Source organism: Sorex fumeus, unplaced genomic scaffold (assembly GCF_029834395.1).
Source record: "Sorex fumeus unplaced genomic scaffold, SorFum_2.1 ptg000100l, whole genome shotgun sequence".
NCBI lineage: Eukaryota > Metazoa > Chordata > Mammalia > Eulipotyphla > Soricidae > Sorex > Sorex fumeus.
Window position 1 is genome coordinate 6,951,668 of NW_026606157.1, and position 12,440 is coordinate 6,964,107.

Sequence of the window (12,440 nt, forward strand, 5' to 3'; positions counted from 1 at the left end):
CATCTGCATTTCTGGGGGAAAAAATGACATGTTTTAGTATTAAAATCTGCCCGAATGGGCTGGAGCACTAATATAGCAGGTAAGGCACTTGCCTTATATGCAGCTGACCTGAGTTTGGTCCCTGGCACCCCAGAGGGTCCTCTGAATCCACCAGATCTGAACCCTGAGCACAGAGCTAGGAGTAACCCCTGAGCACTACCGAGTGTGCCCCCCCAAACAAAAAAAAAAACAGAACAAAAATATGTCTTAAGTTCTGAGTAAACTTTCTCTTCAAGTGTACAGGTGTCCCCTGCAGTGTTTCCTTTCCCAGAAAGTGGGGGGCACAACAGAGCTTCCTCCTGGCTCTACACTTAGGGACCACTGCTAGTGGGGCTTAGCGAGGGCCGGTGGACTCTGGGCTGCCTCGGCCCAGCCCCTCCTAGGCCTTGACTCATTCCTTGTGGAAATGAACACTGGAGCACTGTTGCACAGTCCTCCCGTTGTTCGCCGATTTGCTCGAGCAGGCCCAGTACCGTCTCAATTGTGAGACTTGTTGTTACTGTGTTTGGCATATCGAATACATCATGGGTAGCTTGCCAGGCTTTGCTGTGCAAGCTAGATACGCTAGGTAGTTTGCCAGGCTCCCTGAGAGGGGCCGAGGAAGTGAACCTGGGTCCTGGGTCAGCCAGGCCGGCTGCATGCAAGGCAAACACCCTATGGGTGTGCTATTGCTCCAGGCAATCTATTAAAAAAAAAGTTCTTTATTTAATTTTTTTTTTATTTTTAGGTCACACCTGGAGATGCTCAGGGGTTACTCCTGGCTCTGCACTCAGGAATTATCCCTGGCAGTGCTGGGGAACCATATGGGATGCTGGGAATGGGCACTGGTGGAGGGATGGGTGTTTGATCATTGTACAACTGAAACCCAAGCACAAAATTTGTAAATCTACAACTGTACCTCATGGTGTTTCACTAACAAAAAACTTTTAAAAATATGTAAATGATGGAGAATGGGCACTGGTGGAGGGATGGGTACTGGATCATTGTATAACTGAAACCCAAGCACAAAAACTTGTAAGTTACAACTGTACCTCATGGTGTTTCACTAATAAAAATTTTTAAAAAACTGAGATCAGTAGCAAATCCTTTCCCTCCTTGGCTCAGCTTTCAGCCTCAGCTTTCTCAGCGACGGGCCTTCTAACACCTGGTTGGCAGTCATTTCCATTTCAGTGAGACCATGCTCCCTCCTTGGCTCAATCTTCCCGAGAGCCGCAAAGTAATCCCAGACTTCTGTTTCACAACCCTCAGAGAAGCTAACCTCTGAGCATCCTTAGAAAAGCTGAAAATGGAAATCCAAGCTCAGCCGCACTCTGGCCTCTTCTCTGCTCCTGTACTCTTCGGCGGACTGCATCCTTCTCCCTTCTCCACATAATCCCAAACCTGCATGTGTCCCCTCATTCCTGTCCTCTGTGTCATCATCACCAGAAGTGAGGCGGGTGCCGCCCAGTCAGACAGCTCCTACCCTTGGCTGGAAGCGCCTTCTCATTCCTTTAATGCCAAAGTCTGCAGAAGTCTCTGGTTGACCCTGGGACTCTCTGAAGCTTCCTCTTTACTCAAAACTCACCCCTGCTTTGCTCTCCTACTTCTTCCTAGACACGCACAGCTCAAATCCCTTGCTACCTACAGATGCTTTTGTGAGAAATTTATAAAAAAGAGTAGCATGAAGTGAATAAATTAAATGTGTTTTCATAAAGTTAGTCCTTTTTCAAAAAAAAAAAAGTTTTTGGCCTGAAAGGGTCATCTGAAATAAAACGAGTGTTTCCATTTTTTTTTGGGGGGGGGGGACATTCTCCAAGATCTAAGCTCTGTACTTCCTCAGGCTTGTTCCTTTGTGCCCCCACAAGCCCCCGCCAAAACCCACTACCAAACTCACTTGTGTGTGAACTTGGAAGGAATAAGGAGCTGCTACAAACGATTAATCCCAAGTGAGTGGTTTCCAAAGGCCCCGGGCTCTTGGGAGGGGTGAGGGAAGGAGAGGGGGCGAGGCCCAGCCAGGGGTGCGCTCTTACCGCATGACAAAATCGGCTTCATCTATTTGCCGGCCACAGCCACTGTTCTTCAGAATCCCACCATTCCCCACCACAGCACATTTCTTCAAGGGCAGCTGGAATGGGGTTGCCTAGCAACAGAAAACAAGGCGGGTTTTCACTGAAGAGAATAGACAAGTGCTCACAAAATCGTTGTTACAGTCCAGCCCTTGGCTGAATTTGCTTGAAGTCTGAGCAGAGTAAAAAGAGACAGGAAGCTGCTAAGAGGTTTGTAAGGAATGAACTAGCCTCTTCTTTGAAAATTAAAACAAATTAAGGCTTGACATGTATTTAAATATATAGATTTCTTTTTCTGTGTCAAATGGACCATGCAACCAGCAGAAAATGTCCTCCAGAAAAACAAAAATCTTCGAGCTAATCCCAGATTTATTATTTTGTATGGACATACTGCCAGAGCCTGGACCCCAAATCTCACACATGCAAACACACACTCAACCACTGAGTCACATTCCCATCCCCAGAGAATTCATTTTAAAGGCCCTCAGCTGGGAACAAACTCAAATCTATTCCATTCCCCCCACTGGAATACAATCAATTTCATTCACTCATTTATATACTCGGTCACTCAACTAACGAGTGCTGTCCTACGCTACATGTTGGGGACAAACACGAAAGCACAGATTTCACGGGTGAACACAGATTCTCATGTAACATTCTAACACGATGCTGGAATCTCCCGTCTGCCCACATGCTTGAAGCTGTGCTGGATCCCAGGGAACGGCGATGAGATGATGCCAGTCAGGAACGCTCTCTCTCTCACTCGAAGCAAAACTTAAAGTGCAGGATTTTGCCAAGCAGAGAATGCAGTATAAATAAGGCACAGGCGCTGCTGAGGGCAAATCTATGTTTATAAGCCAATGAACACCTCAGTGGTCTGTCTGGAACTCCAGAGGCGCCAGCGGTAACGGTGCAGGAGCAGACAGCCCGTGACCTTCGCCAACTGCACAACACACGGTAAAGAAAACGCTCAGTGTGCCCGAGCGTTCCCTGAAGGGCTATTTATAGAACCAGGGACAAGCACAGTCTGAGGTAGCCCTGAGGATAAAATGTGTCATTCCCTCTCTTTTCCTTGAGTCAGCAAGAGTCACCAAGCTCAGAATTTCCTGCCTGTTAAAACAATGCAGAGTCGCTGGAATTCTCTGAGTAAAGACCTTGCATCTGTGTAACGTGGAGCGGGGGAAACTCTATGGTATTGAGCGGGCCATGCTAGCCCAAACCTGCAGCAAATGATAAGTACTATCACCAAAAAACTCAGTGGAATAAGTACATGAATATCAGTGGAATAAGTACATGAATATATGTCACGGGGACCAGACATAGGCATAAAGTAATTAAACCGTGAAAGAAAAAAAAGATTCCAGGAGTCCATGAGGCCACTGGTTGCTGAAGAGAATTTCACTTCCTTTGGAGAGCTTTCCAAAGCAGAGCTTTGAAAATATAGCCGATGAAGACACGGCATTTAGGGGTAATGTGTGGGCATTTGCCAACATGAGTACAAGCAATTCAGGCCCATAAGCCCCACAGCAAAGACAGGCAAAAACAAACCCTGCCAGATGCCCAGGATGACCCAGAATATCCATGACATCTTTCTGCAGTCCCTCTGGACAGAAGGACGTGAACTCAACCCTAGAAACACACTTGTCAGATCTAGAATTCAGTAGGTGTGACTCCATTCACCGCCCAAGCTGGCTGCTCACTTATTCCACAAGGGGACTAAGTGCAATGAGAGCCAGGTACTGTCCTGGGTGATAGGGACCAACGCATGATCCTGCCACCCAGGGATTCTACTGAGGAACTGAATGACAGAGAGAGGCACAAACCATCAGCCTGTCGGGTGGGGACATGGCTGTGGAGAGAAATAAATTGGGGGCAGACTCTGGCACTAAGGATCAGGACAGGTTTGGAAGGGGGATGGCCACTTCCCCAAGATGGTCAGGGCACAACTCCTGACAGGCACACACACAAGTCCCTGCAGGAGCTGCAGCAGTGTGTGTGTGAGTGTGTGTGTGTGTGTGTGTGTGTGTGCACCAGGAGGAACCACAATGCAAAGATGGGAAAGGGAACACTTCAGGACTCTGAGAGGGAGGCAAAGATTCGCTGTGTCTGCAGCTCAACTAAGCAGAGAAGTAGGAGAGACTTGAGAACTAGCCAGTGAGAGAATACACCAGAGTCACTGTCACTGTCACTGTCCTCCCACTGTTCATCAATCTGCAGGCACCAGTAATGTCTCCATTGTGAGAGTTGTTGTTACTGTTTTTGGCATATGGAATACGTCACGGGGAGCTAGCCAGGCTTTGCCATGCGGATGGGATACTCTCGGTAGCTTGCCAGGCTTTCTGAGAGGGGCAGAGGAATCGAACCCAGGTCTACTGCGTGAAAGGCAAATGCCCTACCCACTATGCTATTGCTCCAGCCCAGTGAGAGAATGGAAAACCCATTTCCTGGGGTCTTGCGAGGTATTACAAAGACATTGTTTTTCCTCAAGAGGAGACTCGAGTCAATGTAGGATGAGCAAAGGAATGACATTATGTCAGGCTGGCTTAGTCAGTGCCAATACCTCAATACGCTGTACAATGTCATGGGGAGAAGACACTGGCCCAGCTGTGTCAGTCTCCGCTACCAACTGACTAGAGGTTTTGTGGCTTGGCCTGTGATGATATCAGTGGGGCTAGTGAGAACAAAGTAGATTCTGCAGATTTGTAGGTGAAAAAGATGACTCAGGATGCTGAAGGAAGGGTAAGACGGCAAAAAGACGAGTCAGAAATGACGCCCAAGATCTGGCTTCAACGGTTACTGGAATGGGGAAGGTTACAAGAGGCACAGGTCTGGAGCTCAACTTTATATTTGTAAAATACAAGATGCCCAGTATACATTTAAGTGGCAACTAACTGCCCAGCAGCACCTGAATAGACGAGAATGTAGCAAGGAAACTTGTATTTCCTGGAGCTACGAAGGTGGATGCGATCAGCAGACAAAGGGTCCTTAAACTCAGGAGACTAGATGGTGAGTGAAGACAGAAAGGGAGAGGCGGAAGTCTGAATCCCATATCACTCCAACCAGAAGAACAGAAAATGGCAAAGAGACAAAAACGGTGTAGTTGATGAGCAAACTGGAAACTGAGTTTTAAAGAAAGGTGTACAGAAGGAGAGAAATACACATGGAGTCCAAAAGCACTGTGGTAACAGATTAAGTAGGCACATACTTAAAACTGGGCCAGATTTAGCAGCACAGAGATGGCTGGTTACCTAAACTAGGACACGTTTTGTCGAGTAGTGCTGACAGAAGCCTGACTAGTTCAGTGAGTTCTACGTCCCTATTCTTTGCCTATTTGTATGCAGTTTATTTTTAAAGGTGGTTCACTCATCCCCCCAACTAATATTTCTATCAATCACAATCACAACCATCCTGTTATTCGTTGATTGCCTCGAGCAGGCCCCAGTAACGTCTCCTTCGTCCTAGCCCTGAGATATTTTAGAAAGTGCCATATTCAAGGCTCTTTCAGAGTTAGGAGAATGAGACCCATCATTGTTACTGGTATTTGGCATATTGGGTACACCACGGGGAGTTTGCCAGACTCTGCCGTGTGGGCAGGTTACATTCGGTGGCTTGCCAGTTTGTCCAAAGTAGGAATGAGATGATAAGATGTCGCACGGCCACGAATGCGGCTGCACGCTTCCAGGAACTGGGTTTTATAGTCTCTGAGTTTTGGCCGTTGAGGGGATTACACGGCGCCAGGGGGCCAGTTGGTGGGTGTGACCCCCGCCTACTGGAATTTGGAGGATCTGGGTGGAGGATGCTCAGCCCCGATCTGAGTAAGCTTGGAGATATCAGCCCTGGGACCCGCGTGGCTTTGTTCCTCTGCCGGTACCTTCATGTGTGCGGAGAGTGGTCTCAGCATGGTGGTGGCTGGTTCTGGAGGTCTTTGGCTGCCGGAGCCCTGGTCGGGGCAGGGAGGAAAACTCAACCTGCTCCCCTCCAAGAGGTCCCGATGAGGACAGCCAGGTGCGGGGGCAGGAGACTCTGCGCTGTTCTCTTCCGGGAGCTGGGTTTTATAGTCTCTGAGTCTTGGCCGTTGATGGGATTACACGGCTGTCAGGGGGCCAGTTGGTGGGTGTGACCCCCGCCTACTGGAATTTGGAGGATCTGGGTGGAGGATGCTCTTCCCCGATCTTAGTAGGCTTGGAGATCTCAGCCCCGGGACCCACGTGGCTTTGTTCCTCTGCCGGTACCTTCATGTGTGCGGAGAGTGGTCTCAGTAAACTAATATTTACTAGTGTGATTTTGAAAACTAATATTTACTAGTGTGATTTTGAAAAATCCAATTTTAATTTGGCTTGTTGTCAGAATTTCTGGGTAGTGTGCAATTTTCTGTTTTGCTTTGGGGACCCTGGGGGCGCTCTGGGTTGACCACTAGCTCTGTGCTTCGGGTTACTTGCAGCTGTGCTCGGGAAACGAAAGATAGGGGGATCAGGTCTCGTGAATGCAAAGAACCGTTATGCTCTTTTCAGCTAGAGTGAGTTCCATTTTTTGAAATTTTTCATTTTTCAAATTGAGTCACTGTGACAGAGAACTGTAAAGCTGTCCATGATTGCATTTCAGTCATACAGTGTCCTGACACCCATCCCTCCACCAGTGTTATTTCCCAGCACCAGTGTCTCCAGTTCCCCTCCCACCCCTTCAAGCCACCCCCCACCTCTTCCTGCCACCACTCCCCACACCCCTTCCTGCCTCTGGCAGACACCTCTCTTCTCTCCGGAGTGAGGTTCTTGAAACCGATTAACTGGCAACACCAGGTTTTCAAGTAAAATTCTGAGGCCCCTCAAAACAGATCTGGGAACAGCAGCAGCAACAGGTACCTGGTGCAAACTTCCAGAGCACAGGAAAATGTTTACATAGGGGATGGAGGTGGGAGTAGGGGGCGGAGAACAGGGCAGGCAGTGGGACCTGCTTTTCTACTTCTTGTCCCTGAAATGGGGATCCACCCACCCATCCATCCTCCTTTCCTCTCATTCCTGTCCCTTTCCTAGCAGAGTTCACTAACTTTTTCAAGAAACTCAGGTTCCGAGCGTTTCCCCTGTTGGGAGCATACAACACACAAAGGACTTTTCATTGTCTATTCCACAAGAATGTTATAATTTGGCAAGAAGCATTTTTCACTAGCCTTTCTCTTCAAATGTATCTCCAAGCACAGATGCAAGAAAATGTCTACTGGTCTCAATACACTCCTGCTAACCTTAAAAATGTGTCTCCTTTCAAATACAAGTGAAAATGTGTTTCAAATGTTTCTCCTGCACTGGTGCAAGAAAATATCTACTGATCTTAGTACTACTCCTGCTAACGGAAAAATTATTGCTCTGGGGACTGGAGAGATAGTACAGAAGCCCCAAGAACTGTCAGCATCACCCTCAAACAGGCAAAACAAAAATCCACTATATATTAAAGGATGGATTAGGCAGACTAATTATGGTGATGAATTCAAAACATTGTTGAACCACTAATGCATCCCATGGATCCTGGCCCAAAATTCTGCACCAATCACTGTTCTATGTATTAATAACCATCTTCCTAAGACCTGGATTATATTATATTAAAACCATCTGGACTCAGGTTTTGTTTTTCTAACCCCTAAACATTCAACGCCTCCATGGGAAATCAGACCTGACAGTTACTATCCCATCTGTCTCTCAGGGTGGCTACGAGAATTAAAACAAGGTGAGGTATAAACAGAAAACTCTAAAATTCTATGTTGTGCCATCAATTCATTGCTGTACCCTGAAATTTTTTTTATTCTCTGGGGGGAAGTCCTACTTTGCCCTTATAACATATAGTCTTTTTTTGTGAATAAGATAATTTTGATTTCAAAGATTTACTCCTGGTTCTGTGCTCAAAGGTCATTCTTGGCAGTGCTCGAGAAATCATATGCAGGGCCAGGTATCAAACCAGGTTCGGCTGCATGCAAGGCTCTGTACTAACCGCTGGAGTATCTCTTCAGGCCCATTTTATTGTCTGATACGTTTGCAGTGATTCTTCACTATACACCGCCAAAGTGTCACTAATGCTCCACTCCTTTCCCAAGGCTCTTTCTCTCCAATTCTCCTCTTCGCCACACAGAGTAGTGGGTTCTGCAATTCCCATCAAAATTCCCAAGACAATCTTCAATGCACTGTAGCGCTGTAGCGCTGTCCGCCTGTTCTTCGTGGATTTGCTCCAGCGGGCACCAGTAATGTCTCTATTGTGAGACTTGTTACTATTTTTGGCACATCGAATACGCCACGGGGAGCTTGCCAGGCTCTGCCGTGCAGGCGGGATACTCTCGGTAGCTTGCCAGGCTCTCCGAGAGGGACAGAGGAATCGAACCCGGCTCAGCGGTGTGCAAGGCAAACGCCCTACCTGCTGTGCTATCGCTCCAGCCCAATCTTCAATGCATAGAACAAAAACATCAAAAATGTATATGGAACCATGAAACTCCCAGACTGACCAATGCAATTCCGAGAAATAAAAAGATGGAAGGAATTAAAATCCTTGATCTTAAACTATACCTCAAAGCTAGAGCAATCAACACTGCATGGTACTGGACTAAAGACTAAAACTGATGAAATGAAATTGAGAGCTGGACATGAACTCTTTGGAACTCTTGGATGTATGTATGGACTGTTAATCCACAACAATCTCCACTTGCTTAATGAAGTGAAAAAGGAAAGCCTGTCCAAGAGACAGTGTTGAGAGAGAGGGCGTGCACCCTATCTCATACCATGTACAAAGGTTGATTCAAAATGCACTGAAAACCTCAGTTTCCAACTTGAATCTATTAAATACACCAAGCAGAACAGAATTCTCCATGATACTGACTTCAGAAGAAACTTCAATGAGATGACCCCATTCTCTCTCTCTCTCTCTCTCTCTCTCTCTCTCTCCTCTCTCTCTCTCTCTCTCTCTCTCTCTCTCTCTCACACACACACACACACACACACAGTAGAAATAAACAAATGGAGTCATGTCAAACTTGTTACAAGCAGTTGTGGGGAGGAAAAAAAAGAAAGAGACAGACCAGACTTGACATATGGATAGCAAAGAAGTGCCTTGGGTACTGAGTGCAGTAACTTTGTACATTAAAACTTTGTATATAAAAACCACAAAATTACCACTATTGTAGCCACAATGGGCTGGAATGATAGTACAGGGGTAAGGCGTTTGCCTTGCACTTGGCAGACCCAGGTGCAATTCCTCCATGCCTCTGCCTCTCGGGGAGCCTGTCTAGCTACCGAGAGTATCTCAACCGCATGGCAAAGCCTGGTAAGTTCCCCGTGGCGTATTCGATATGCCAAGAACAATAACAACAAGTCTCACAATTTGTTTTGAGACATTACAGGTGTCTGCTCGAGCAAACTGATAAACAACGGGAGGACAGTGCAGTGCAGTGAAGTAGCCATAATAACTGAACTATTATAAAAAATTTTTTTAAAGAGAAAGGGAAGGAAAGGTTGTTGAGATATCTTCTAGAAAATCAGGGCTATTTAAAAAACATGAATTAGGGTTGTTGGTGAAACACAGGGTAAAAAAACAATTATAGGTTAGAAGACTTTTTGGAAATGAACTATAAATTAAAACTGTGGAAATATTTCTGGGTTATAATATGACTTCTGGGAGAATTGTACTGAAATTTGAAGAAAATAAGATGAGAGACAGTACAGAGGGTAAGACACTTGCCTTGCATGCAGCCAACCTGAATTCGATTTTTGACAATGTATATGGTCCTGCGAACACCATCAAGAGTGGCCCTGAGTACTGAGCCAGGAGCAACGCTTAGCCCTTAGCACTGCTAGATGTGTCCCAAAAGCAAAAAAAAATTTAAAAATGAGTGCATGGAACATTATTTTACCAGTGTGATCCCCAAAGCCAGATAATTCACTTCTTCTGTTCTCCTAAGACAAAAACCTAGTATCCTCAGAGAACGAACGAAGAACCAGTAACCTCAGTCACTGGCACAAGGACAACTTGTGCTTCTCATCTTCCATACCACAGACACAAATAGATGTCTGGAGTGATAATTACATTATCTCAGAGCAATTGAGTTAATACCATTAATCTTTCATTGTTTCAGAATTTGAGCCTGTATTGGGAGGTGGTAAGGAGGCAGTAGATGGAAAAAAAGAAAATTATGAACTATTTGGTAGATATATAACTGGATCAAACAATGCTAAGAAAACTGTTTTCACAGAAATACGCATCAATGGGTAAGCTTCTGATCAAGAAAGGGCACCTCCAATCAAAAATTAAGTTACAATGACTTTAATAATAATAATAACACCTTTGAGGCATGTGTATAATGTATAAAATTAATAATGATGTAAAATTAAAATGAAAGAATAAAATACCCCATAAAATCAATATTCAACAAAGGCAGAGATGAGAGGACAGGCTGTAATGTCCCTTCATCCAAGTTATACAGCTGGGCTGGAGAGAGAGTTCGGTGGGTGAGGCACTTGTATTGTGCATAGCCAACCCCTGATTGATCCCTATTGCCACATAATGTCCCTGAGTACTGCCAAGAATGATCCCTGAGCACAGAGCCAGCAGGAAGCCCTGAGCACAGCCAGGCCTAGCTCCAAAACCAAGATAAACACAGAGAAAAAACCCAAGTCATACCAAATTAAAAAAAAAAGTCTTAAATTTACACTGAATGAGATCATCACAAAGCCTAAAGGTTTGAGATCCAGAAGCAATCCACTAGGATTCTCCCTATAGTGGACCCCAGCTAGAAACAACCTAAGCCCTGAACAAAAATAGGAGACTCTAACAACTATGAGAATTAAGGAATGCACCGAATAAGATTAGGTAGACTGGTAGTCAACTAAATATATTTAATTTCCAGAATTTATCTGAGCCACTCGTTTTTTTTAAAATTTTTATTAGTGAAATACCATGAGGTACAGTTGTAGACTTACACATTTTTGTGCTTGGGTTTCAATTATACAATGATCAAATACTCATCCCTCCACCAGTGCCCTTTCTCCACCACCACTAATCCCAGTATCCCTCCCACCCCCCACCCCCCCCCATCCCACCCTGCCTCTATGCCAGGGCACTCCCTTTTGTTCTCTCTCTCCTTTTGGGTGTTGTGTTTTGCAAAAGAGGAATTGAGTGGCAGTCATGTTCGGTCTATAGTCTACTCTCAGCATGCATCTCCCATCCTGGGAGGATCCTCCCAACACCTTTATTTGGTGCTCCCTTCTCTATCTGAGCTGCCCTTTCCCCTAGCACGTGTGGCTGGCCTCCAAGCCATGGAGTAAACCTCCTGGTTCTAATCTCGAGCCACTCATTTTTCAATGCTCTCTCACTTTTCGAAAATGGCAACAAAGGGATTCTCTTGTCTTACATTTAATACAGGAGGTGTGAGATTACTAGTATAGCTCTCTTCATACTTCACTGACGTAATACAAGTTGTTCAGACCCTCCCATGTATTCTTGCACCTACCATGTTCTTGATTCTACCGCTTTCTGTACCTCTATTACTTGTAACCTACATTCCTTGCCCTATTGCTTTTACATTTGCAGGCATTCTGGGGCAATGCCATAAATATTTCTGAATATCACTTCAGACAATTTTGCTGATTTTGTTACACATGTAACTTTATGCTGATATTCTAACTCAAAATGGATTTCACACTTTGCAATTCAAAAGGAAGGTTTTGTTTTATTAGTTGGTTGGTTTTACCCTACAAGTCTCTCTAAACACTTCTTGAAAAGAATGGAAAAAAGTTTTCCTTACCCTGCCTGTATGTTTTTTTTTTGTTTGTTTGTTTGCTTGTTTGTTTTTTTGCTTCTTTTAAAATAATTTTTATTAGTGAAACACCATGAGGTACAGTTGTAGACTTACAAATTTTTGTGCTTGGATTTCGGTTATACAATGATCAAGTACCCATCCCTCCACCAGTGCCCATTCTCCACCACCATGGATCCCAGTATCCCTCCCATCCCCATCCCCTGCCTCTGTGGCATGGCACTCCCTTTTGTTCTCTCTCTCCTTTTGGGTGTGGTGGTCTGCAAAAGAGGCATTGAGTGGCAATCATGTTCGGTCCATAGTCTACTTTCAACATGCATCTCCCATGTTTTTTTTGCTTTTTGGGTCACACCCGGTGATATAAAGGGGTTACTTGTGGCTCATGCACTCAGGAATTACTTCTAGCGGTGCTCAGGGGACCATATGGGATGCTGGGAATCGAACCCCAGTTGGCCACATGCAAGGCAAATGCCCTACCTGCTGTGCTATCGCCTGTATTTAAGCTAGAAAAGTTTCCATACCATTTGGTACTTAGAACACCATCAGGAGCGACTATTACAAGAAGAATCATT

General features: G+C 45.3%; 1 protein-coding gene across 1 annotated transcript in view; it reads right to left on the bottom strand.

The window, feature by feature from the left end:
• ST8SIA1 (ST8 alpha-N-acetyl-neuraminide alpha-2,8-sialyltransferase 1) overlaps positions 1-12,440 on the bottom strand; it is a 174,306-nt gene that overhangs the window by 75,287 nt on the left and 86,579 nt on the right. Inside the window, exon 3 of the mRNA XM_056134579.1 lies at positions 2,049-2,158. Within this exon, the coding sequence (XP_055990554.1) occupies positions 2,049-2,158 (110 nt within the window). The remainder of the gene's footprint in view (positions 1-2,048; positions 2,159-12,440) is intronic.